General features: G+C 42.9%; 1 protein-coding gene and 1 pseudogene across 4 annotated transcripts; both read left to right on the top strand.

Moving 5' to 3' along the window:
* Positions 1–27,906, top strand: LOC118958718 (zinc finger protein OZF-like). Of its 4 annotated transcripts, none has more exons than XM_036974371.1 (6): positions 1–432; positions 556–679; positions 993–1,090; positions 1,220–1,241; positions 20,410–20,568; positions 25,283–27,906. In XM_036974371.1, the coding sequence occupies exons 1-6, from the start codon at positions 187–189 to the stop codon at positions 25,996–25,998; spliced, it is 1,365 nt and encodes a 454-aa protein (XP_036830266.1). In that variant the 5' UTR covers positions 1–186; the 3' UTR covers positions 25,999–27,906. The 4 variants fall into 4 exon arrangements, with proteins under 4 accessions (XP_036830266.1, XP_036830264.1, XP_036830265.1 ...); XM_036974369.1 differs by having other exon boundaries at positions 1–430; positions 527–679; XM_036974370.1 differs by lacking the exon at positions 1,220–1,241 and having other exon boundaries at positions 1–430; positions 527–679; positions 20,391–20,568.
* Positions 6,065–7,371, top strand: LOC118958719 (annotated as a pseudogene).

The following is a 27,906-nucleotide window of genomic DNA, read 5'->3' on the forward strand; positions in this document are numbered from 1 at the left end:
AAAAGTGAAAGATTGACGCTTTAGACCATGTTAATGTACATTATCTAATCTCAGTGTTTTAAACACAGTTCTGTTGACGTATTAACTGGTTAACTGTAACCTAATTTGCAAACTTGTTAAAGATTGATGCTGAGCCTAGCACTAGGCTAGTCGCTAATGCTAACTAGCTAGCTAACATCCCTGACCATGAGCTCATTAAAGTACTCATCCCCTGCTAAAGAAGAGGAGGTCTGCTGTTTGGAGAAAGAAGTTCTGGCGCTGAACATTGAAGAAGAGGATGAGGTTACAGTGAAAGAAGAGAAAGAAGCTTTTAGAATGAAAAAGGAGGAAGATGAGGCTGTTATAGTGAAGGAAGAAGATGCTGTTATAGTGGAAGAACATTTCAGAATGAAAAAGGAGGAAGAGGAGACTGTTATAGTGAAGGAAGAAGATGCTGTTATAGTGGAAGAACATTTCAGAATGAAAAAGGAGGAAGAGGAGACTGTTATAGTGAAGGAAGAAGATGCTGTTATAGTGAAGGAAGAAGATTTCAGAATGAAAAAGGAGGAAGAGGAGGCTGTTATAGTGATAGAAGAGAAAGAACCGTTTAGAGAGGAACAGGATGATATCTCAATAAAGGTGAAGGAGGAAGACGTTTTTGGAGTGAAAGAGGAAGAGACAGAATATCAGATTAACACCAGTGAGTACTGTCTTCAACAGGGACACAAACTATGCCGTTGTTGAGCTAATGTGTGGTTTTAAAGGGGCATTCTACTGAAGTTCTACACTTGAATATGTTCTTAGGTACTGTAGGAATTGTTAAAGGGTCAATCTGCCATTGGTTCATATATTTTAGGGACTTTTCAATTAGATGTATTGAATTCTCCATGTTGTCTATATTAAAGTTCCCCTCATCTAGTATAACAGGCTTTTAAAATTCAATATTGAAGCATATGTTCTACTTAAAATATCAAAGGGAGTTTACTACTCATTTGATGTTCTTGTTCACACAGGAGAGAGACATGACTATGGTGGATCCTCTGGGGAGCCTCAACAACATCCTGATGCTGACGAGGCAGAGAAGAGTCTCTCCAGATCAGAACACCAGATGGTACAGCTTGGTCTGGACGAGCAAACAGCTTTCTCTCGCTTGTGGGCTGGGTTTCTGTAAAGCACTTTATGACAACAGTGACATCAGCATCCATAATGATGTGCGTCTGTGTCCCCTCTTTATGGTTAGCAGGACAACACTTGCCCTTCCTCCCTCCCGGAGTCCCTGTATCGTGCCTCTCCCGGTAGCACCTTACTGCTGGGTATGAAGAGGTTGTCTGTGCTGCTGGTGGACTGCAGGAAAACAACAGGGCTGAGTGGAACTGTGAGAGGAGGAGAAGAGATGAAAGGATCAGATTTGACACATCAAAGTAAGTAGTTTAGTTTGAACAAATACAATCGATCTGCCCACTGGTATCTGTTACCAGGACAACCAGCAGAGTTCTGTTAGTTGACAGGAAGATAGACTGGTGTATATGGATGTTATGAATATCATAACACTGAAAAAGGATTCTGCCAATGAAAGAGAGAAACCAATAGACCATATAAAACCTTGATTAAAGTCAGCTTTAGAGAGAAAGTTTCAAGATGATCCAATGTAAGGTGCTTGTTTTACAAAAGCTTTTCCTTAAAACATTATGGATGTTACATTGCCTGTCCCAGTCAACGCCCCTATCTTTACTAGACTGTTGAAAAGGCAAACTAAACTCAAGACTTTGGTCATTAATTAACTAGTACTGAAGAAAAACTGTGATCAGGCTGCCTACTCAAGCAAAAGCTTCAAACTGTAACCAGTGCCGGCAACCTGGTTCAGGTTATCAATCAACCTACCAGGGTAGTTACAAACAGTAGAGGAATGAAATCATCAACATGTTTTGATCATATCTTTACCAATGCTGCAGAAATGGGTTTTAAAGCAGTATCCAGATCCACCAGATGTAGTGATCACAATATAGGAGCCATGTCTAGGAAAACCACCGTTCCAAAGGCTGGGACTAATATTGTGTATAAGAGGTCATACATTTTTTTGTAGTGATTCCTATGTTGTTGATGTAAATAATATTTGTTGGTCCGTGGTGTGTAATGATGAGCAACCAGACACTGCCCTTGACACATTTGAAACTGCTTATCCCAGTTACTAATAAGCATGCACCCATTAAGAAAATGACTGTAAAAACTGTTAAATCCACGTGAATTGATGAGGAATTTAAAAAATGGTATGATGAAGAGGGAGGCAAAAGAGATGGCATATAGGTCTGGCTGAATAACTGATTGGCAAACCTATTGCAAATTGAGACATCATTTGACTAAACTGAGTAAAAAGAAGATAGTACACAATGAAACAAAGATAAAATACATGAAGAATGATTGTAAAAAATCTTTGGAGAATCTTCAATGAAATTTTGTGCAAATAAAATCAACAATGACAAGTCACTGGTGTCTGACAACGTGGATGGAAAATTGAGGATAATAGCGGCCGATATTGCCATTCTTATTTGCCTTGTCTTTAATTTAAGCCTACTAGAAAGTGTGTGCCCTCAGGCTTGGAGGGAAGCTAAAGTCATTCCACTACCCAAGAATAGTAAAGCTGCCTTTACTGGCTTAAATAGCTGACCAATCAGACTGTTACCAACCCTTACAATTTTGGGGAAAAAAATATTTGACCAGATACACTGCTATTTTACAGTAAACAAATATAGACTTTTAGCTTATAGGGAAGTTCATTCAACAAGCACAGCACTTGCAAATGACTGATTGGCTGAGCGAAATTGATGATAAAAATGGCTTTACAACCCCTGCTATATTTTGGATAAAGAGTTTTTCTTTTAAAATGTAACCTTTATTTAACTAGACAAGTCAGTTAAGAACAAATTAATTTTTTTCAATGACGGCCTAGGACTGCCTTGTTCAGGGGCAGAACGACAGAGTTTTACCTTGTCAACTCGGGGATTCAATCCAGCAATCTCTCGGTTACTGGCCTACCGCTCTAACTAGTCCTCCCGTTTCCGGGAGAATTGTCATCAACTACACTAATTAGCATAACGCAACAGACAAACATTCTTACTAGAAAATATTCATATTCATGAAATCACAAGTGAAATATAGTGAAACACAGCTTAGCCTTTTGTTAATCACCCTGTCATCTCAGATTTTGAAATTATGCTTTACAGCCAAAGCAAGACAAGCATTTGTGTAAGTTTATCGATAGCCTAGCATAGCATTATGTCCAGCTAGCAGCAGGGAGCTTGGTCACGAAAATCAGAAAAGCAATCCAATTAAATCGTTTACCTTTGAGCTTCGGATGTTTTCACTCGCGAGACTCCCAGTTAGACAGCAAATGTTAATTTTGTTCCATAAAGATTATTTTTTATAGCCAAAATACCTCTGTTTATTCTTCACGTTTTGTTGAGAAATCCACCGGAAGTTGTGATCACGACAACGCCGAAAAAAAACTCCAAATTAGATCCATAATATCGACAGAAACATGGCAAATGTTTTTTATAATCAATCCTCAAGGTGTTTTTCAAATATCTATTCGATAATATATCAATGGCCGCCTTTGTCTATTACGCACAAATCACTCTGAGAGCCACCACCTGACCACTGACGCAATGTTGTCGTTCACGCTCATTTTTCAAAATAAAAGCCTGAAACTATGTCTAGTGACTGAAGACACATTAGGGAAGCCATATAAAAGGAATCTGGTTGATATCCCTTTCAATGGTAAATAGGGATGCATAGGAATGCAGAGGCTTCAAAATAAGAGTCACTTCCTGATTGGATTTTTCTCAGGCTTTTCGCCTGCAATATCAGTTCTGTTATATTCACAGACAATCTTGAGTGTTTTCTATCCTAAGCTGTCAATTATATGCATATTCTTGTACCTGGTCCTGAGAAATAGCCTGTTTACTTTGGGAACGTTATTTTTCCATAAATTAAAATAGTGCCCCCTAGTTTCAAGAGTTAATGTGCCATAACAGGTTTTAATGTGTTTGAGCCAATCAGTTGTGACAAGGTATGGGGGTATACAGAAGATAAGCCCTATTGGGTAAAAGGTGAAGTCCATATTATGTCAAGAACAGCTCAAATAAGCAAAGAGAAGCAACAGTCCATCATTACTTAAGGACCACCACACGAATGGAAGACCCAGAGTTACTTCTGATGCATAAGTTCATTAGAGTTACCAGCCGTAGAAATTGCAGCCCAAATAAATGCTTCACAAAGTTCAAGTAACAGACGCATCTCAACATCATCGGTTCAGAGGAGACTGCGTGAATCAGGCCTTCATGGTCGAATTTCTGCAAGGAAACCACTACTAAAGGACACCAATAAGAAGAAGAGACTTGCTTGGGCCAAGAAACATGAGCAATGGACATTAGACCGGTGGATATCTGTCCTTGGGTCTGATGAGTCTTAATTTGAGTATTTGGTTCCGAGCGTCATGTCTTTGTGAGACGAGGTGTAGATGAACAGATTATCTCCGCATGTGTGGTTCCCACCGTGAAGCATGGAGGAGGAGATGTGATGGTGTGCGGGTGCTTTGCTATTGACAATGTCAGTGATTTATTTATTCAAGTCACACTTAACCAGCATGGACTACCACAGCATTCTGCAGCGATATGCCATCCCATCTGGTTTGGGATTAGTCCCACTGTCATTTGTTTTTCAACAGGACAATGACCCAACACACCTCCAGGTTGTGTAAGAGCTATTTGATTAAGTAGGAGAGTGATGGAGTGCTGCATCAGATGACCTGGCCTACACAATCCCCCGACCTCAACAAATCAAGATGGTTTGGGATGAGTTGGATCGCAGAGGTGAAGGAAAGCGGCCTACAAGTTCTCAACATATGTGGGATGCCTACAAGACTGTTGGAAAAGGATTCCAGGTGAAGCTGGTTGAGAGAAAGCAAGGGTGGCAACTTTTGAAGAATAAAATATATATTTTGATTTAACACTTGTGGTTACTACATGATTCCATGTGTTTTGAATCATTTTGATGTCTTTATTATTCTACAATGTAGAAAATAGTAAAAATAAAGAAAAACCCTTGAATGAGTAGGTAAGTCCAACCTTCGACTGGTACTGTACATTACATTTCCTAACAGCTCCAGTGGACATTCCTGCAATCAGCATGCCAATTGCCGCTCCCTCAGAGACCTGTGGCATTGTTGTGTGAACAAACTGCACATTTTCGAGTAGCCTTTTATTATCCCAGCACAAGGTGCACCTGTGTAATAAGCAAGCTGTTCAATCAGCTTCTTGATATGCCACACCTGTCAGGTGGATGGATTATCTTGGCAAAGAATAAATGTTGACTAACAGTGATGCTCATGAAACATCCAACACTTTACATGTTGCGTTTATATTTTGTTTATTGTAGTTACTATCAGTTTTAGGAACATTTACCCAAATACTTCACCTTATTTTTACTTTACCCAAAATATGACATCAGCGATAATCAAAATGTTGAAAATCTGTGAATGTCTAACTAAGAAATTGGTCCATTTAAACAGCATGTGTCGAACCCTTTCAACAACGGGGAGATGTTACTGATGTGCTTTGTATCTTCGACGTAAAAACAAGTTTTGGACCTCCACACAAATTACTTCTTTAGTTATTTTATGTTTAAGAAGTGTGTAGGTCACATTCTGTATCATACAGCTATGAATGTTATATATTTAGAACCACCTGTTCAATTGGAATCCAGTGACGTCCTGTGTCTTCGGTGTCCTAGAACTGTCCAGGTTTTTGTGTTCTGACTTTTAAAACAGGATGAATAAAATAAGTAATTTAAAACATATCAGTAATTACCAGGAAGCTCTACATTTGTTTTAAAATCACACTAAGATTTTTTAAAACTGGCCTCGGGTTATTGAGAGATCTGATTTAGGATTTACCCTCGTAGCAAGGTTGTTTTATCATGTGGTTTCATTCGGGTCTCTATTTAAAAATAACACTGTCTTTGGCAGGAGAAAGGCCAGACTCGGAGGAACCAGAGCCAGGGACGTCCAAACTAGCAAGACGACACCACTGCTCCCACTGTGGAAAGAGTTGTAACCGGTTATGGGACCTGAAACAACATGAGAAAATGCACACAGGGGAGAAGCCTTACCACTGCTCCCAGTGTGGAAAGAGTTTTCACCAGAAAGCACACCTGAAAGCCCATGAGAGAATACACACAGGAGAGAAGCCTTACCACTGCTCCCAATGTGGAAAGTGTTTCAACCAGTCGGGGGAGCTGAAACAACATGAGAGAATACACACAGGAGAGAAGCCTTACCACTGCTCCCAATGTGGAAAGTGTTTCAACCAGAGAGTAAACCTGAAACAACATGAGAGAATACACACAGGAGAGAAGCCTTACCACTGCTCCAGTGTGGAAAGAGTTTCAATCGGAAAGCAAACCTGAAAGCTCATGAGAGAATACACACAGGAGAGAAGCCTTACCACTGCTCCCAATGTGGAAAGTGTTTCAACCAGTCGGGGGAGCTGAAACTACATGAGAGAATACACACAGGAGAGAAGCCTTACCACTGCTCCCATTGTGGAAAGTGTTTCGTCCATTTGGAGGTGCTGAAACAGCATGAGAGAATACACACAGGGGAGAAGCCTTACCACTGCTACCAGTGTGGAAAGGGTTTCAACCAGAGAGGAAACCTGAAACTGCATGAGAGAATACACACAGGAGAGAAGCCTTACCACTGCTCCCAATGTGTAAAGCGTTTCGTCCGTTCGGTGGAGCTGAAACAACACGAGAGAATACACACAGGAGAGAAGCCTTACCACTGCTCCCAGTGTGGAAAGAGTTTCAGCCGGAAAGCATTCCTGAACCAACACGAGAGAATACACACAGGGGAGAAGCCTTACCACTGCTCCCAGTGTGGAAAGCGTTTCAACCATTCAGGAAAGCTGAAACGGCATGAGAGAATACACACAGGAGAGAAGCCTTACCACTGCTCCCAGTGTGGAAAGTGTTTCAACAATTCAGGGACGCTGAAACGACATGAGAGAATACACACAGGGCAGAAGCCTTACCACTCCTCCCAGGGTGCAAAGCTTTTGCCCATTTAGGAAGCCTGAAAGAACACATTAGACTGCACACAGAGGAGAAGGCTTAGAAAAGCTCAGACTGTGGGAAAACATAGTACTCATAACAGTCATTTAAACGTCATTAGAGAATCCACACCGGAGAGAGAAATTACTTCTCTTAGCGTGTATATTGATATTTCACATCACATTGGCTTAAAATTCATCAGAGAACATACACAGTGCTCCCATTGTCTTATATTGTTGACCGACAATGTGTTTACCTGTCTTTACCATATGAAATTAAATGGTACAGGGTATACTCAAACATATATTTGACCTACAAAACTAAGGAGATGATTGTGGACTTCAGGAAACAGCAGGGGGAACACCCCCCTATCCACATCGATGGAACAGTAGTGGAGAGGGTAGTAAGTTTTATGTTCCTCGGCATACACATCACAGACAAACTGAATTGGTCCACCCACACAGACAGCATCATGAAGAAGGCGCAACAGCGCCTCTTCAACCTCAGGAGGCTGAAGAAATTCGGCCTGTCACCAAAAGCACTCACAAACTTCTACAGATGCACAATCGAGAGCATCCTGTTGGGCTGTATCACCGCCTGGTACGGCAACTGCTCCGCCCACAACCGTAAGGCTCTCCAGAGGGTAGTGAGGTCTGCACAACGCATCACCGGGGGCAAACTACCTGCCCTCCAAGACACCTACACCACCCGATGTCACAGGAAGGCCATAAAGATCATCAAGGACAACAACCACCCGAGCCACTGCCTGTTCACCCCGCTATCATCCAGAAGGCGAGGTCAGTACAGGTGCATCAAAGCTGGGACCGAGAGACTGAAAAACAGCTTCTATCTCAAGGCCATCAGACTGTTAAACAGCCACCACTAACATTGAGTGGCTGCTGCCAACACACTGACTCAACTCCAGCCACTTTAATAATGGGAATTGATGGGAAATTATGTAAAATATATCACTAGCCACTTTAAACAAGGCTATCTAATATAAGGTTTACATACCCTACATTATTCATCTCATATATATACGTATATACTGTACTCTATATCATCTACTGCATCTTTATGTAATACATGTATCACTAGCCACTAACTATGCCACTTTGTTTACATACTCATCTCATATGTATATACTGCACTCAATACCATCTACTGTATCTTGCCTATGCCGCTCTGTACCATCACTCATTCATATATCTTTATGTACATATCCCCTTACACTTGTGTCTATAAGGTAGTAGTTTTGGAATTGTTAGCTAGATTACTTGTTGGTTATTACTGCATTGTCGGAACTAGAAGCACAAGCATTTCGCTACACTCGCACTAACATCTGCTAACCATGTGTATGTGACAAATAAAATGTCATTTGATTTGACCTCAGAAATAAAGAATCTTGGTTTGACTTGGACTCCAGCACATCCTTATTTTATAATATCCACCACAACTCTCCCACAGATTGCTGTTTATCATTGTCTCAATGAAGAGTTCCTCTTTCGACTTTCCTGGGGGCATTTACAACGCTCCCACTGGTTGAATAAACGTTGTTACCCGATTGATGAGATTATCATGGGTGAGAGCAATTATTTTATTTGTCAAATGGCAACCAAGCATCGGTCATCATGTCACCAGATTAAGACCCTCAAAATGTATTGGAAAGGAGCATCAAGCTCATCACATGTAGTTTCACCACCCTGTGAAGTTCATAACTTATTTCATCTGTAGCCTAATAAACGACATGGTTTTCCAAGTCATAGAGGGAGGACCACACAACATATCATCACGTGACTCCAAGTTAACTCAGATATGAGGGTTATTTGTTGAAGGAATTAAATTGCTCTCTGTTTTAATACCCAATTAAAATTAAACACTCTGTCAATTCATAAGGAATTGTAATTCCCTTATTCTATAATGATAGACAGAGCCCAGTCTTAAATCAGACAGCAGAGTTTATTCAAGAGAGTACTGAGTACACATTTTACCACAGGTTATAAACGGAAAATGACGTCAGCGTTTTCTAAATGTTCCGTCTCTTCTTGACACTGGTAGAAAGGCTCTATAGTTCTCAAGCTTTCCCTCCTCGCCTTGAGCCAAGGCCTTGAGCCAAGGTCAGCTAGTGTAGATAAGCATTCTAGTCAGTTTGGAGATATAGTTCATTCATTTGTACCAAGGAACAGACCGTCATTGTTCTAAACTCTTGACCACATTCACACACACATTATTTTCAGTACTGGGATCAAGAAAGAAAACTCATACATATACAGAATAGTATTCTGATTAGTACATATACAGTAACATAATAGTATTCGGGTTAGTACATATACAGTAACACGCTAGTATTCTGATTAGTCAGTCCTGATTGAAATGTATACATAATTAGTCATCATTGATATATAAATATTTGTACATAAAGGAGTTTCCATCGCCATTTCTCACTAAAACGTTTATACTGGCACAAAAAGACCCAACCATGTCAGACAAACTAACATATCGTCTGTCAGCATTTATAAAAATATTCAGGCATATCCTGTTTTCGTCAGCCCGGTCATTACTTTTGAAATGGTTGGATCAATATCCACCTTCATGATGTGGATGAAGCCTGATTTGGAATGTCTGAGTAGTTCTATATGATGTCATAATACACCCCTCGATAATCAAGTGATATTTGGAATGTCTGAGTAGTTCTATCTGATGTCATAATTCACCCCTCGATAATCAAGTGATATTTGGAATGTCTGAGTAGTTCTATCTGATGTCATAATTCACCCCTCTGATAGTGATACATTTGCTCCATTGTTTCCATGTCAGTTGGTTTCCCACTCTGATGATGTATATCTGACAGAGGGGCTTTAAATGAATAGTATGGTGACATCTTAGTGGGGCTTGAAGTAAATAGGATTATTAATCATAAACTCCTATAGCAGCAATACAATGCAGCTTTGACATCAAGAAGAGAATGGGCTGATGGGTGGTGGTGCTACTCTATAGGTAAGGCTGTTCAATATGAATGTTCAATACACACAATAGGTTGGTTATGGAGGGTGATGTATCACAGTCAAAGTCCTGCAAAAAGAGCTAAGAGACTCATATTTGTGTAAACTATACATAGTTGTGTTCTGTGGTTGTCACTGAGTTGGCTGATATCCCATTTTATGGGGTCACTCCACAGTTAAGGCTGTACAGTGCCTATACAAAGTCTACACTTTGCTCCTTTCATATTTATTTTGATCCTGATAAACTCTCCAGTCCCTGCCAGTGACAAGCATACCCATAACATGATGCTGCCACCACAATACTTAATGTGTGGTCTATCTCCAGGTCATCAGACTGTTAAATAGTCACCTCTAGCCGGCCTCCGCCCAGTATCATCCTATATAACTACTGCTGTACACACCTTTTATATTAGTTTCCGGTTCTACCATTTCTATATTTCTAAATCCTTAAAATAAATTGTAGGGAAAATCAGTAGGTCACACAAATGACTATTTCTAAACAAAGATAATAGACAAGTAGAATGGGAGAGGTTTCTTATACTATCTTCACTTACTCTGTGCAGAGACTCCAGGGGTGGTGATGAAGGCTGTGGGAATGAAGATCAGACAGTGAAGAGACTTCAGGGGTGGTGATGAGGGCGGTAGGAATGAAGATCAGTCAGCAATACTGGTCCTGTGGTCAGGTGGGGGAGTGGTCGAGGCAGCCAATGATTGTGAGGAAGCAATGTGGGGAACAGGCTCCTTTCTACTACCATTCTGGGGTCTGGATACATGCCAACAAAGACTGCAACTGCTTCAAACAATGAGAGTGGCTACCATTGACCATCACACTTTCTTTCATAACCAGGAAGCCCATGTTGAGCCAGCAGTGTTCCCACTATGGAAGAGGGAGCAGGATGCCTTCATCCAGTCTCTCAGAAAACCATGTTGAGCCATCAGTGTTCTCACTATGGAAGAGGGAGCAGGAAGACGTCATCCAGGGACAAGGACAAAGGTGCAGCACTGGTGTTAGTAGCTGATGACAGAAGTGACAGCCTGGACACACAGCAAAGTTTGACGCGATCAGTGTTGTTGAGCAGAGAATCAACCAGATTGATTCACAGTCAGTGTTGTTGAGCAGAGAATCAACCAGAGAATCAACCAGATTGATTCACAGTCAGTGTTGTTGAGCAGAGAATCAACCAGATTGATTCACAGTCCATGTTGTTGAGCAGAGAATCAACCAGAGAATCAACCAGATTGATTCACAGTCAGTGTTGTTGAGCAAAGAATCAACCAGATTGATTCACAGTCAGTGTTGTTGAGCAGAGAGAGAGATTAAAGTAGAGGCACGCGGCAAAGTGATTGATTGATGACCTGTGCATGTCCGAATATGTGCCCCCGCCCCGTCCCCCCTGTTCCAGTGGTCACGTGTTAGGGGGTGTGTGTTATTTCATAGCTATATGTCATCCTTTGAAGTAGTCCTGGTGATTGATGTCTAGGGGCCTGGTTGAACTGGGGGGTTGTGTTTGAAGTTGTGGACAGGGTATGACCCCCCCACCCCCCAGTTTTATCGCCCTTATGTTTGTTATCTGATGAAGCAGGAATGTCCTGGGCTGTGGCATATGCCTTATAAATGTCCAGAACAAGCATTTTTTAAAATAAAGACCTGAATATTAAACATCTAAAATATGTCTACAAGGGCAATTATCGGAGTGCTTTGCAGCTCATGTCATGAATCCAACGACAAAAGCCTGGATGATGTTTTGCGTGAGGCTCCCGAATGTTTTAAAGGATTTTTGTGTACAAGCGAGGGTCATATGTCTTACATATTCAGCCCGGAGGAATCTACGGTTAAGATATTCACAGACAGCGTGTCCCAACCCTTTTATCGGCAGAACCCGAGAGTTTTTCTCCAGCGCTAAGGATGAGAGAATGGCTTAAAATAAGACTAGCGCTGTGTCAAATGGAACGCTCCCTGAGTGCTTCAAGGTTGCCCGGATATGCGTTGGAAGAACAGGTCTGTGGCCGAAGTGATCTAATGGCCCTTCAATGGCGTATACCCCGGACTCCAGAGTGACGATTTTAGCATGTGAACAATTTGATAGTGCAAATGCTTCGAAAACGGTCAGTTCATATGTATCTTCCAAAGCATGCAAGGATGTACATTTTTTTCAAATAATGTTCAGTTTTAAATGGCGCGATTACCATATTTTCAGAACACTGATGAATAAGCTGGACAGTCTTTTCGAAAATCGGGAACAATTACGGCGATGGCCGCGGTTATCGTTGAGACATACCCAGGAACAACAAGTCGAAGGCGGATCTTTCCCTGGATGGAAAGTGGACAGAGCTTTGACGGAGCGCGGAAAAGACTTTGCGATGGGGAATTGGAAACGGATAATGTTCAGGGCTAACAGGACACCTATATCTGGAAGAAATAGTAAAAAAAATGTTGAATTATAACGTGTGTTAAAATGTAGGTGTTAATTTTGAAAATGTATAGCCCCCATTTAACTAAGGGGAAGCGCTCTTTTCTCTCACGCTAGGGTCTGGCGCAGACAACTGTAAGATCTGAAAAACTTTCATAGGCTGTCATTGTAAATAAGAATTTGTTCTTTAACTGACTTGCCTAGATGAAAAAAGTGAGAATGCTATTCATTGACTACAGCTCCGCTTTCAACACCATAGTGCCTTCAAAGCTCATCTTTAAGCTTAGGAACCTGGGACTAAACATCTCCCTCTGCAACTGGATCCTGGACTTCTTGATCCCCAGGTGGTAAGAGTAAGTAACAACACATCTGCCACGCTGATCCTCATCACGGGGAGCCCCTCAGGGGTGCATGCTCAGCCCCTTCCTGTACTCCCTGTTCACTCATGACTGCATGGCCAGACACGACTCCAACGCCATCATTGAACAGTGTCATCAGGCCTGATCACTGACAACAACAACAAAGCCTACAGGGAGGAGGTCAGAGACCTGGTCGTGTGGTGCCAGGACAGCAACCATTCCCTCAATGTGATCAAGATAAAGGAGATGATTGTGGACTACAGGAAAAGGAGGACCAAGCACGCCCCATTCTCATTGACAGAGCTGTAGTGGAGCAGGTTGAGAGTTTCAAGTTCCTTGGTGTCCGCATCACCAACAAACTATCATGGTCCAAGCACACCAAGACAGTCGTGAAGAGGGCATGACAAAACCTATTCCCCCTCAGGATACTGAAAAGATTTGTCATGGGTCCTCAGATCCTCAAAACGTTCTACAGCTGCACCATCGAGAGCATCCTGACTGATTGCATCACTGCCTGGTTTGGCAACTGCTCGGCCTCTGACCGCAAGGCACTACAGAGGGCAGTGCGTACGGCCCAGTACATCACTAGGGCCAAGCTTCCTGCCACTCAGGACTTCTATACCAGGCGGTGTCAGAGGGACTTTTTTTGTACTTTACAAGTATTTTTCTTAACTGCATTGTTGGTGAAGGGCTTGTAAGTAAGCATTTCACCAAGGTCTACACCGGTTGTATTCGGCACATGAATAATAATATTTAATTTGATTTTCATACTTTTCTAATAAAACACTTTTCAACCCATATGATCTATTACATAATAAAAGTTTTAAAAAAAACGTATACAAATATCATGTCATAGTGAATTCATGACATGTGAACGAACAAGCCTTTTCATACTTTATAATATGGCTATACAGTGGGGAGAACAAGTATTTGATAGCCTGCCAAATCGCCAGTGTTTCCTACTTACAAAGCATGTAGAAATCTGTCATTTTTTATCATAGATACACTTTTTTTAAATTTATTTATTTCACCTTTATTTAACCAGGTAGGCAAGTTGAGAACACCTTTATTTAACCAGGTAGGTAAGTTGAGAACAAGTTCTCATTTACAATTGTGACCTGGCCAAGATAAAGCAAAGCAGTTCGACACATACAACGACACAGAGTTACACATGGAGTAAAACAAACATACAGTCAATAATACAGTATAAACAAGTCTATATACGATGTGAGCAAATGAGGTGAGATAAGGGAGGTGAAGGCAAAAAAAAAGGCCATGGTGGCGAAGTAAATACAATATAGCAAGTAAAACACTGGAATGGTAGATTTGCAGTGGAAGAATGTGCAAAGTAGAAATAAAAATAATGGGGTGCAAAGGAGCAAAATAAATAAAATAAATACAGTAGGGAAAGAGGTTGTTGTTTGGGCTTAAATTATAGGTGGGCTATGTACAGGTGCAGTAATCTGTGAGCTGCTCTGACAGTTGGTGCTTAAAGCTAGTGAGGGAGATAAGTGTTTCCAGTTTCAGAGATTTTTGTAGTTCGTTCCAGTCATTGGTAGCAGAGAACTGGAAGGAGAGGCAGCCAAAGAAAGAATTGGTTTTGGGGGTGACCAGAGAGATATACCTGCTGGAGGGCATGCTACAGTTGGGTGATGCTATGGTGACCAGCGAGCTGAGATAAGGGGGGACTTTACCTAGCAGGGTCTTGTAGATGACATGGAGCCAGTGGGTTTGGCGACGAGTATGAAGCGAGGGCCAGCCAACGAGAGCGTACAGGTCGCAATGGTGGGTAGTATATGGGGCTTTGGTGACAAAACGGATTGCACTGTGATAGACTGCATCCAATTAGTTGAGTAGGGTATTGGAGGCTATTTTGTAAATGACATCACCGAAGTCGAGGATTGGTAGGATGGTCAGTTTTACAAGGGTATGTTTGGCAGCATGAGTGAAGGATGCTTTGTTGCGAAATAGGAAGCCAATTCTAGATTTAACTCTGGATTGGAGATGTTTGATGTGGGTCTGGAAGGAGAGTTTACAGTCTAACCAGACACCTAGGTATTTGTAATTGTCCACGTATTCTAAGTCAGAGCCGTCCAGAGTAGTGATGTTGGACAGGCGGGCAGGTGCAGGCAGCGATCGGTTGAAGAGCATGCATTTAGTTTTACTTGTATTTAAGAGCAATTGGAGGCCACGGAAGGAGAGTTGTATGGCATTGAAGCTTGCCTGGAGGGTTGTTAACACAGTGTCCTAAGAAGGGCCAGAAGTATACAGAATGATGTTGTCTGCGTAGAGGTGGATCAGAGACTCACCAGCAGCAAGAGCGACATCATTGATGTATACAGAGAAGAGAGTCGGTCCAACAATTGAACCCTGTGGCACCCCCATAGAGACTGCCAGAGGTCCGGACAGCAGACCCTCAGATTTTACACATTGAACTCTATCAGAGAATTAGTTGGTGAACCAGGCGAGGCAATCATTTGAGAAACCAAGGCTGTTGAGTCTGCCGATGAGGATGTGGTGATTGACAGAGTTGAAAGCCTTGGCCAGATCAATGAATACGGCTGCACAGTAATGTTTCTTATCGATGGCGGTTAAGATATCGTTTAGGATCTTGAGCGTGGCTGAGGTGCACCCATGACCAGCTCTGAAACCAGATTGCATAGCAGAGAAGGTATGGTGAGATTCGAAATGGTCGGTAATCTGTTGGTTGACTTTGCTTTCAAAGACCTTAGAAAGGCAAGGTAGGATAGATATAGGTCTGTAGCAGTTTGGGTCAAGAGTGTCCCCCCCTTTGAAGAGGGGGATGACCGCAGCTACTTTCCAATCTTTGGGAATGTCAGACGACACGAAAGAGAGGTTGAACAGGCTAGTAATAGGGGTGGCAACAATTTCGGCAGATAATTTTAGAAAGAAAGGGTCCAGATTGTCTAGCCCGGGTTGATTTGTAGGGGTCCAGATTTTGCCGCTCTGTCAGAACATCAGCTGACTGGATTTGGGAGAAAGAGAAATGGGGAAGGCTTGGGCGAGTTGCTGTGGGGGGTGCAGTGCTGTTGACCGGGGTAGGAGTAGCCAGGTGGAAAGCATGGCCAGCCATAGAAAAATGCTTATTGAAATTCTCAATTATGGTGGATTTATCAGTGGTGACAGTGTTTCCTATCTTCAGTGCAGTGGGCAGCAGGGAGGAGGTGTTCTTATTCTCCATGGACTTTACAGTGTTCCAGAACTTTTTTGAGTTAGTGTTGCAGGAAGCAAATTTCTGCTTGAAAAAGCTAACCTTGGCTTTTCTAACTGCCTGTGTATAATGGTTTCTAGCTTCCCTGAACAGCTGCATATCACGGGGGCTGTTCGATGCTAATGCAGAACGCCATAGGATGTTTTTGTGTTGGTTAAGGGCAGTCAGGTCTGGGGAGAACCAAGGGCTATATCTGTTCCTGGTTCTAAATTTCTTGAATGGGGCATGCTTATTTAAGATGGTTAGGAAGGCATTTAAAAAAAAATACCCAGGCATCCTCTACTGACGGGATGAGATCAATATCCTTCCAGGATACCCCGGCCAGGTCGATTAGAAAGGCCTGCTCGCTGAAGTGTTTCAGGGAGCGTTGGACAGTGATGAGTGGAGGTCGTTTGACCGCTGACCCATTACGGATGCAGGCAATGAGGCAGTGATCGCTGAGATCTTGGTTGATAACAGCAGAGGTGTATTTAGAGGGCAAGTTGGTTAGGATGATATCTATGAGGGTGCCCGTGTTTCCGGCTTTGGGGAGGTACCTGGTAGGTTCATTGATAATTTGTGTGAGATTGAGGGCATCAAGTTTCGATTGTAGGGTGGCTGGGGTGTTAAGCATGTTCCAGTTTAGGTCGCCTAGCAGCACGAGCTCTGAAGATAGATGGGGGGCAATCAGTTCACATATGGTGTCCAGAGCACAGCTGGGGGCAGAGGGTGGTCTATAGCAGGCTTCAACCATGAGAGACGGAATCTAAAACAAAAATCCAGAAAATCACATTGAATGATTTTTAAGTAATTAATTAGCATTTTATTGAGACCCAGAGTTACTTCTGCTGCAGAGGATAAGTTCATTAGAGTTACCAGCCTCAGAAATTGCTGCCCAAATAAATGCTTCACAGAGTTGAATGAACAGACACATCTCAATATCAACTGTTCAGAGGAGACTGTGTGAATCAGGCCTTCATGGTCGAATTGCTGCAAAGAAACCACTACTCAAGGACAGCAAAAAGAAGAAGAGACTAGCTTGGGCCAAGAAACACGAGCAAACCTTCACATTGACCCTGTACTGGTACCCCCTATATATAGCCTTCACATTGACCCTGTACTGGTACCTCCTATATATAGCCTCCACATTGACTCTGTACTGGTACCTCCTGTATATAGCCTTCACATTGACCCTGTACTGGTACCTCCTATATATAGCCTCCACATTGACTCTGTACTGGTACCTCCTGTATATAGCCTTCACATTGACCCTGTACTGGTACCTCCTGTATATAGCCTCCACATTGACTCTGTACTGGTACCCCCTGTATATAGCCTTCACATTAACTCTGTACTGGTACATCCTGTATATAGCCCCCACATTGACTCTGTACTAGTACCCCCTGTGTATAGCCTCCACATTGACTCTGTACTGGTACCCCCTGTATATAGCCTCCACATTGACTCTGTACTGGTACCCCCTGTATATAACCTCCACATTGACTCTGGACCGGTACCCCCTGTATACAGCCTCCACATTGACTCTGTACTGGTACCCCCTGTATATAGCCTCCACATTGACTCTGTACTGGTACCCCCTGTATATAGCCTCCACATTGACTCTGTACTGGTACCTCCTGTATGTGGCCTCCACATTGACTCTGTACTGGTACCTCCTGAATATAGCCTCCACATTGACTCTGTACCGGTACCCCCTGTATATAGCCTTCACATTATCTCTGTACTGGTACCTCCTGTATATAGCCTCCACATTGACTCTGTACTGGTACCCCCTGTATATAGCCTCCACATTGACTCTGTACCGGTACCCCCTGTATATAGCCTCCACATTGACTCTGTACTGGTACCTCCTGTATATAGCCTCCACATTGAATCTGTACCGGTACCCCCTGTATATAGCCTCCACATTGACTCTGTACTGGTACCTCCTGTATGTGGTCTCCACATTGACTCTGTACTGGTACCTCCTGTATGTGGCCTCCACATTGACTCTATACTGGTACCCCCTGTACATAGCCTCCACATTGACTCTGTACCGGTACCCCCTGTATATAGCCTCCACATTGACTCTGTACTGGTACCCCCTGTATATAGCCTCCACATTGACTCTGTACTGGTACCCCCTGTATATAGCCTCCACATTGACTCTGTACCGGTACCCCCTGTATATAGCCTCCACATTGACTCTGTACTGGTACCCCCTGTATATAGCCTCCACATTGACTCTGTACTGGTACCCCCTGTATATAGCCTCCACATTGACTCTGTACTGGTACCCCCTGTATATAGCCTCCACATTGACTCTGTACTGGTACCTCCTGTATGTGGCCTCCACATTGACTCTGTACTGGTACCCCCTGTATATAGCCTCCACATTGACTCTGTACTGGTACCCCCCTGCATATAGCCTCCACATTGACTCTGTACTGGTACCTTCTGTATGTGGCCTCCACATTGACTCTGTACTGGTACCTCCTGTATATAGCCTCCACATTGACTCTGTACCGGTACCCCCTGTATATAGCCTCCACATTGACACTGTACCGGTACCCCCTGTATACAGCCTCCACATTGTCTCTGTACTGGTACCCCCTGTATACAACCTCCACATTGACTCTGTACTGGTACCCCCTGTATACAACCTCCACATTGTCTCTGTACTGGTACCCCCTGTATACAACCTCCACATTGACTCTGTACTGGTACCCCCTGTATATAGCCTCCACATTGACTCTGTACCGGTACCCCCTGTATATAGTCTCCACATTGACTCTGTACTGGTACCCCCTGTATATAGCCTCCACATTGACTCTGTACCGGTACCCCCTGTATATAGTCTCCACATTGACTCTGTGCTGGTACCCCCTGTATATTGCCTCCTCATTGACTCTGTAGCCACGGTATATTTTTTTATTGTGTAACTTATTTTCTTACCTCTAATTTTTTTAACTACATTGTTGGTTAAGGGCTTGTCAGTAAGAATTTCACGGTAATGTCTACTACACCTGTTGTAGCTCTTTCCAATACAAAAAGTGTAGTAACTATTGTTTCCAAACTGCGTTACCCACTCCAGCCAGCAGATGGCGATGAGCGTCTTTCAGGTGATGCTTCTTGCGTGACGTATAATGGACTCTTTCAACCACCTCGATAGCTTGCTAGACAACATAAAACTGAAAGATTGACGTTTTAGGCCATGTTAATGTGCATTAGCTAATCGCAGTGTTTAAAACACATTTCAGTTGACGTTAACTTGAACCTAATGTGTTTGTTCAATTTGCAAATTTGTTAAAGATTGATACTGAGCCTAGCACTAGGCTATTCGCTAATGCTAACTAGCTAGCTAACATCCCTGACCATGAGCTCATTTAACTACTCATCCCCTGCTGAAGAAGAGGATGTCTGCTGTCCGGAGAAAGAAGCTCTGGCGCTGAACATTGTCGCGAAAGACGAAGAGGAGGATAGTACAGTGAAAGGAGAGAAAGATGCTCTGCCGCTGAACATTGTCGTGAAAGACGAAGAGGAGGATATTACAGTGAAAGGAGAGAAAGAACCTTTCAGAATGAAAAAGGAGGAAGAGGAGGCTGTTATAGGGAAAGAAGAGAAAGCATCCTCTTCCTCTCTAAAAGGTTCTATCTCAGTAAAGGTGAAGGAGGAAGACGTTTTGGGAGTGAAAGAGGAGGAGACAGAATATCTCATTAACACCAGTGAGTATTGTCTTAAAAACAGGGGCACAAACTATGCAGTTGTTGAACTAATGTGTGGTTTTAAGGGGCATTCTACTTAAGTTCTTCACTTCAATGTGATGTTCAGTACTATATAAATTGTTAAAGGGTCAATCTGCCATTGCTACAGATATTTTTGGGACTTTTAAATGAGATTTAATTATATATAACAGGCTTTTAAAATGTAATAATGGAGCATAATGTATACTTAAAATATCAAAGGGACACAAAAGGCACCCAATTAATTTAGAGATATTAATGCCTCTGATAAGACCCTATGACTGTAATAGACAGTAATAATTGATGATGGTAATAAGTTCACCATCTGTTTGATGTTCTCGTTCAAACAGGAGAGAGACATGACTATCGTGGATCCTCTGGGGAGCCTCAACAACATCCTGATGCTGACGAGACAGAGAAGAGTCTCTCCAGATCAGAACACCAGATGGTACAGCTTGGTCTGGTCTAGCATACAGCTTGCTCTATCTGGGTCTGGGTTTCTGTAAGGCACTTTATGACAACAGTGACATCAGCATCCATAATGATATGTGTCTGTGTCCCCTCTTTATGGTTACCAGGACAATGCTAGCCCTTCCGCCCTCCCGGAGTCCCTCTATCGTGCCTCTCCCGGTAGCACCTTACTACTGGGTATGAAGAGGTTGTCTGTGCTGCTGGTGGACTGCAGGAAAACAACAGGGCTGAGTGGAACTGTGAGAGGAGGAGAAGAGAAGAAAGGATCAGATTTGACTCATCAAAGTAAGTGCTGTAGTTCAGTTTGAACAAATAAATAGATCTGTCCACTGGTATCTGTTACCAGGACAACCAGCAGAGTTGTGTTAGTTGACAGGAAGATAGACTGGTGTATATGGATGTTATGAAGGAGTTCCCACATGCTGGGCACGTGTTGGCTACTTTTCCGTCACTCTGCGGTCCAACTCATCCCAAACCATCTCAATTTGAGTTGAGGTCGGGTGATTGTGGAGGCCAGGTCATCTGATGCAGCACTCCATCACTCTCCTTCTTGGTCAAATAGCACTTACACAGCCTGGTTGTGGTTGGGTCATTGTCCTGTTGAAAAACAAATGATAGTCCCACTAAGCACAAACCAGATGGGATTGTGTATCGCTGCAGAATGCTGTGGTAGCGATGCTGGTTAAGTGTGACTTGAATTCTAAATAAATCACAAACAGTGTCACCAGCAAAGCACCATCACTCATGAATGCTCATCAATGCTTCACGGTGGGAAACACACATGTGGAGATCATCCGTTCACCTACTCTGCGTCTCACAGACATGTCGGTTGGAACCGGAAATCTCAAATTTGGACTCATCAGACCAAAGGACAGATTTCCACCGGTCCATTGCTCATGCTTCTTGATTCACACAGTCTCCTCTGAACAGTTGATGTTGAGTTGTGTCTCTTAATTGAACTCTGTAAATCAGTTTCATCGTAGCAGAGGTAACTCTGGGTCTTCCTTTCCTGTGGAGGTCCTCATGAGAGCCAGTTTCATCATAGCAGAGGTAACTCTGGGTCTTCCTTTCCTGTGGAGGTCCTCATGAGGGCCAGTTTCATCATAGCAGAGGTAACTCTGGGTCTTCCTTTCCTGTGAAGGTCCTCATGAGAGCCAGTTTCATCATAGCAGAGGTAACTCTGGGTCTTCCTTCCCTGTGGAGGTCCTCATGAGAGCCAGTTTCATCATAGCAGAGGTAACTCTGGGTCTTCCTTTCCTGTGGAGGCCCTCATGAGAGCCAGTTCCATCATAGCAGAGGTAACTCTGGGTCTTCCTTTCCTGTGGAGGTCCTCATGAGAGCCAGTTTCATCATAGCAGAGGTAACTCTGGGTCTTCCTTTCCTGTGGAGGTCCTCATGAGAGCCAGTTTCATCATAGCAGAGGTAACTCTGGGTCTTCCTTTCCTGTGGAGGTCCTCATGAGAGCCAGTTTCATCATAGCAGAGGTAACTCTGGGTCTTCCTTTCCTGTGGAGGTCCTCATGAGAGCCAGTTTCATCATAGCAGAGGTAACTCTGGGTCTTCCTTTCCTGTGGAGGTCCTCATGAGAGCCAGTTTCCTCATAGCAGAGGTAACTCTGGGTCTTCCTTTCCTGTGGAGGTCCTCATGAGAGCCAGTTTCATCATAGCAGAGGTAACTCTGGGTCTTCCTTTCCTGTGGAGGTCCTCATGAGAGCCAGTTTCATCATAGCAGAGGTAACTCTGGGTCTTCCTTTCCTGTGGAGGTCCTCATGAGAGCCAGTTCCATCATAGCAGAGGTAACTCTGGGTCTTCCTTTCCTGTGGAGGTCCTCATGAGAGCCAGTTTCATCATAGCAGAGGTAACTCTGGGTCTTCCTTTCCTGTGGAGGTCCTCATGAGAGCCAGTTTCATCGTAGCAGAGGTAACTCTGGGTCTTCCTTTCCTGTGGAGGTCCTCATGAGAGCCAGTTTCATCATAGCAGAGGTAACTCTGGGTCTTCCTTTCCTGTGAAGGTCCTCATGAGAGCCAGTTTCATCATAGCAGAGGTAACTCTGGGTCTTCCTTTCCTGTGGAGGTCCTCATGAGAGCCAGTTTCATCGTAGCAGAGGTAACTCTGGGTCTTCCTTTCCTGTGGAGGTCCTCATGAGAGCCAGTTTCATCATAGCAGAGGTAACTCTGGGTCTTCCTTTCCTGTGGAGGTCCTCATGAGAGCCAGTTTCATCATAGCAGAGGTAACTCTGGGTCTTCCTTTCCTGTGGAGGTCCTCATGAGAGCCAGTTCCATCATAGCAGAGGTAACTCTGGGTCTTCCTTTCCTGTGGAGGTCCTCATGAGAGCCAGTTTCATCATAGCAGAGGTAACTCTGGGTCTTCCTTTCCTGTGGAGGTCCTCATGAGAGCCAGTTTCATCGTAGCTTTTGATGTTTTTTGCGACTGTGCTTAAAGAAACTTTCAATGTTCTTGAAATATTTGGTATTGACTGACCATGTCTTCAAGTAATGATGGGCTGTTGTTTCTCTTTGCTTATTTGAGCCATTTGGACTTGGTCTTTTACCAAATAGGGCTGTCTTCTGTATACCCCTTTAACTTGTCACAAGACAACTGATTGGCTCAAACTCACTAAGAAGGAAAAACACAAATGAATATTTAAACAAGGCACACCTGTTAATTGAAATGCTTTCCAGATGACTACCTCATGAAGCTGGTTGAGAGAATGCCAAGAGTGTGCAAAGCTGTCATCAAGACAAAGGGTGGCTACTTTGAAGAATCTCAAATATAAAATTTATTTTGATTTGTTTAACACATGATTCCATATGTGTTATTTCATAGTTGTGATGTCTTCACTATTATTCTATAATGTAGAAAATAGTTTTGAAAAATAAAGAAAACCCCTTGAATGAGTAGGTGTGTCCACCTTTGACTGGTTCTCTATATACAGTGGGGAGAACAAGTATTTGACACACTGCCGATTTTGCAGGTTTTCCTACTTACAAAGCATGTAGAGGTCTGTAATTTTTTATCATAGGTACACTTCAACTGTGAGAGACGGAATCTAAAACAAAAATCAAGGAAATCACATTGGATTATTTGTAAGTAATTAATTTGCATTTTATTGCATGGCATAAGTATTTGATACATCAGAAAAGCAGAATTTAATATTTGGTACAGAAACCTTTGTTTGCAATTACAGAGATCATATGTTTCCTGTAGTTCTTGACCAGGTTTGCACACACTGCAGCAGGGATTTTGGCCCACTCCATACAGACCTTCTCCAGATCCTTCAGGTTTCGGGGCTCTCGCTGGGCAATACAGACTTTCAGCTCGCTCCAACGATTTTCTATTGGGTTCAGGTCTGGAGACTGGCTAGGCCACTCCTGGACCTTGAGTTGCTTCTTACGGAGCCACTCCTTAGTTGCCCTGGCTGTGTGTTTCGGGTCGTTGTAATGCTGGAAGACCCAGCCACGACCCATCTTCAATACTCTTACTGAGGGAAGGAGGTTGTTGGCCAAGATCTCGCGATACATGGCCCCATCCATCCATCCCCAAAGAATGATGTTTCCACCTCCATGCTTCACAGTTGTGATGGTGTTCTTGGGGTTGTACTCATCCTTCTTTTCCTCCAAACACGGCGAGTGGAGTTTAGACCAAAAAGCTCTATTTTTGTCTCATCATACCACAGGACCTTCTCCCATTCCTCCTCTGGATCATCCAGATGGTCATTGGCAAACTTGAGACGGGCCTGGACATGCGCTGGCTTGAGCAGGGAGTACCTTGCGTGCGCTGCAGGATTTTAATCCATGACGGCATAGTGTGTTACTAATTATTTTCTAATAATTGCTCCAACAGTTGTTGCCTTCTCACCAAGCTGCTTGCCTATTGTCCTGTAGCCCATCCCAGCCTTTTGCAGGTCTACAATTTTATCCATGATGTCCTTACACCCTCTCTGGTCTTGGCCATTGTGGAGAGGTTGGAGTCTGTGTGATTGAGTGTGTGGACAGGTGTCTTTTATACAGGTAACGAGTTCAAACAGCTGCAGTTAATACAGGTAATGAGTGGAGAACAGGAGGGATTCTTAAAGAAAAACTAACAGGTCTGTGAGAGCTGGAATTCTTACTGGTTGGTAGGTGATCAAGTACTTATGTCATGCAATAAAATGCAAATTAATTACTTAAAAATCATACAATGTGATTTTCTGGATTTTTTTTATTTTTAGATTCCGTCTCTCACAGTTGAAGTGTACCTATGATAAAAATGACTGACCTCTACGTGCTTTGTAAGTAGGAAAACCTGCAAAATCGGCAGTGTATCAAATACTTGTTCTCCCCACTGTATGTATATACTGAACAGATATGAAAACAACAATTTCAATGATTTACAGTTCAAATTAGGAAAGTAGTCAACGTAAATACATTTATTAGGTCCTAATCTATGGACTTCACATGACTGGGCAGGGGCGCAGCCATTGGTGGGTCTGTTGGGGCGTAAGCCCACCCACTTGGGAGCCATGCCCAGCGAATCAGAATTAGTTTTCTCCACAAAAGGGCTTTGTTACAGAGATAAACACTCCTCCGTTTCATCAGTTGTCCGGGTGGCTGATCTCAGACAATGTGGAGGGCCTTGATCTGCGGTTGTGTGGCCTGTTGGACGGACTTCCAAATTCTCTAAAAAGACATTGGAGGCGGCTGATGGTAGAGAATGCAACATTAAATTCTCTGGTAGCAGCTCCACTGGATATTCCTGCAGTCCCCAATCCATTTGCACACTCCCTCAAAACTTGAGACATCTGTGGCATTGTGTTGTGTGACAACTGTACATTTTAGAGTGGCTTTTTATTGTGCCCAGTACAAGGTACACCTGTGTAATGCTGTTTAATCAGCTTTTTGATATGCTACACCTGTCACGTGGATGGATTGTCTTGGCAAAGCAATGTAAACAAATTTACACAAAATTGGAGAGTGGAGGTTTCATTCTGGTCTCTTTTTATATAAACACTGTCTTTGGCAGGAGGAAAACCAAACTTGGAGGAACCAAAGACCTCCACAACATCAAGACAACACCTCTGCTCCCAGATCAAGTTAGGAAGCCTGAAAAGACCTGAGAGGACACACACAGGAGAGAAGCCATACCATTGCGGCCAGTGTGGAAAGAGTTTTAGCCTGTTAGGAAGCCTGAAAGCTCATGAGCGAATACACTCAGGAGAGAAGCTATACCATTGTGGCCAGTGTGGAAATAGTTTTAGCCAGTTAGGAAACATGAAAAGACATGGGAGGATACACACAGGGGAGAAGCCATACCACTGCTCCCATTGCGGAAAGAGTTTTAACCATTTACTTAACATGAAAAGACATGAGAGGATACACACAGGAGTGAAGCCTCACCATTGCTCCCAGTGTGGAAAGAGTTTTACGCAGTTAGGTATCCTCAAAGATCATTTGCGAATACACACAGGGGAGAAGCCTTACTACTGCTCCCATTGTGGAAAGAGTTTTAACCATTTACTTAACATGAAAAGACATGAGAGGATACACACAGGAGTGAAGCCTCACCATTGCTCCCAGTGTGGAAAGAGTTTTATGCGGTTTGGTATCCTCAAAGATCATTTGCGAATACACACAGGGGAGAAGCCTTTCCTTTGCGCTCAGTGTGGAAAGAGTTTTAGCCAGTCAGGAAACCTGAAAGTGCATGAGCGAATTCACACAGGGAAGAAATCTTACCACTGATCCCAGCGTGCAATGCGTTTTTACCCAATTAGGACACCTGAAAGAAGACATGAGACCGCACATGGGGGAGAAGCCTTACAAATGTTCAGACTGGGGGGAAGGCATTTTACTCATCAGTAGCGTAAAAAAAATGTGAGAATCCACACAGGAGAGAATGTTTACTTGTTTATATATAAATATTTCTGGATTTTTGACTTCTCATTTTGTCTGTCATAGTTGTAGTGTACCTATGATGAAAATTACAGGCCTCTCTCATCTTTTTAAGTGAATTTGCACAATTGGTGGCTGACTAAATACTTTTTTTGCCCCACTAAGTGTATGTAAACTTCCAACTTCAACTGTATGTTATTTTAAATGCTAATCCTTTGCACACGAATGCTCACTCATTCAGGAATAATTGCAGTCAATATATATTTACGCCGTTGTGATCTGTTGGAATCCAGTCCGTCTGCTGGAGAGTTCATCTGAGTCTCTCTCCTTCTGTTTCCCTGAAGTTCAAAGTCTTTCTTGGTTAGAATGGATACCTCAGATTACCATTCAGAAATGTTCTCATAGAATAGATGTTTCGGCGGTTGTCGTCATTCGCATCCCAGGTTTACATCATTTCTAGCTGCCCCCACAGACCTACCAATGCTCTTACTCTGTTGGAATTGATAGTCTCAGAGTTGAACCATTTCCAGCCGTGTAGCCAATGCTCCACGTGGGATGGTTTTCTAGTCTTGGAACTCAAATGTGCCACCTCAGCTTACACCAAGGTATGCGTTGTCTAAACCATTCGCAATCACAGCTCACGCTGTGATTGGTTTGCTCAGTCTGAAGAGGATTTTTTTTAGGAGGGGCTTTTATTCGTAACAATAGGATAGGCGGTTCCATGACACCAGATCATGTCTGTGCCCTCGGGGACGGACCAATGACTTAGTTAAACTTTTAAAGGAATACAAATCTCTCACATTAAAGGTTTAACATCACATTTCATATATAGTTGCATCTTTACTCATTCATTTCATACAATAATTAGATGCAAACCCCATAATTGAGAAATGTACACATTCAGAGACATAGTTATGTGTGTTTCCTGTCCTCTCTGAGGTCACCAAATGAAACACACTCAACATAACTGTCCCTTAAGTGTCCACAGACCCTTCCCACACTCTCAAAGGTGGACATATAGTTTAATTTGGCCATTTTGGGGATTTAGGAGTGCGGCCATGTGAATTCCTTTGTTCACTCTGTGGTCTCTCTCTGTATGAAAAGGGGGATAGAGTCTCTGCCAGGAATTTACGACCTGAGATAACAGAACCTGGGCCACAATCTATACCCAGAAAAGGCCACATCATGACAATATGTTTAGGTATTCACGACCTGAGATAACAGAACCTGTACCTACAAAGGGCCACGTCATGACAATATTTATATATAACAATATATATAAATATTTGAATATAGAGTAGATCAGATTCCATGTGTTTAAAAGGTCCTTTTTTAAACTCTGACTGTGTGTTTATCTGGGTGTGTCATTCCTCCAGCACTACAGATAATCAAGTGATATTTGGATGTGATGCATTTGTTCCATTGTTGACATTTGCATTGTAGCCCACTGATGATTTAATGAAATGAAAATGTTCAGACTCTGTAATGGAAAATGTTAATTGTTTGTGTGTCCACATAACTGAGTATGTGACTAACCTTGTGAAACTGTCCAATTATAATCTCCTGTTCTTGGGAGGATCATTCTGTGTTGCAAACCAGCTGCACCTGTGTCCTTGTATGAATAAAGTCCCTCCCAGGAACAGGAAACTATAAAGATATGTGCTCATCACCCAATGCTTCAGGAATTCAGACTGTCTACACTGCGCTGTGTAACTCTGTTATTCTCTCTGAGCTCAGAAATAAAGAATCTTGGTTTGA

Source organism: Oncorhynchus mykiss, unplaced genomic scaffold, assembly GCF_013265735.2.
Source record: "Oncorhynchus mykiss isolate Arlee unplaced genomic scaffold, USDA_OmykA_1.1 un_scaffold_499, whole genome shotgun sequence".
NCBI classification, from domain to species: domain Eukaryota; kingdom Metazoa; phylum Chordata; class Actinopteri; order Salmoniformes; family Salmonidae; genus Oncorhynchus; species Oncorhynchus mykiss.

Coding starts and splice junctions, on each gene's coding strand:
- LOC118958718 (XM_036974369.1), top strand. CDS start 187: ATGAGCTCATTAAAGTACTCATCCCCTGCTAAAGAAGAGGAGGTCTGC. Junction 431..526: donor TGTTATAGTGAAGGAAGAAG/ATGCTGTTATAG, acceptor TGAAGGAAGAAG/ATTTCAGAATGAAAAAGGAG. Junction 680..992: donor AGAATATCAGATTAACACCA/GTGAGTACTGTC, acceptor TTGTTCACACAG/GAGAGAGACATGACTATGGT.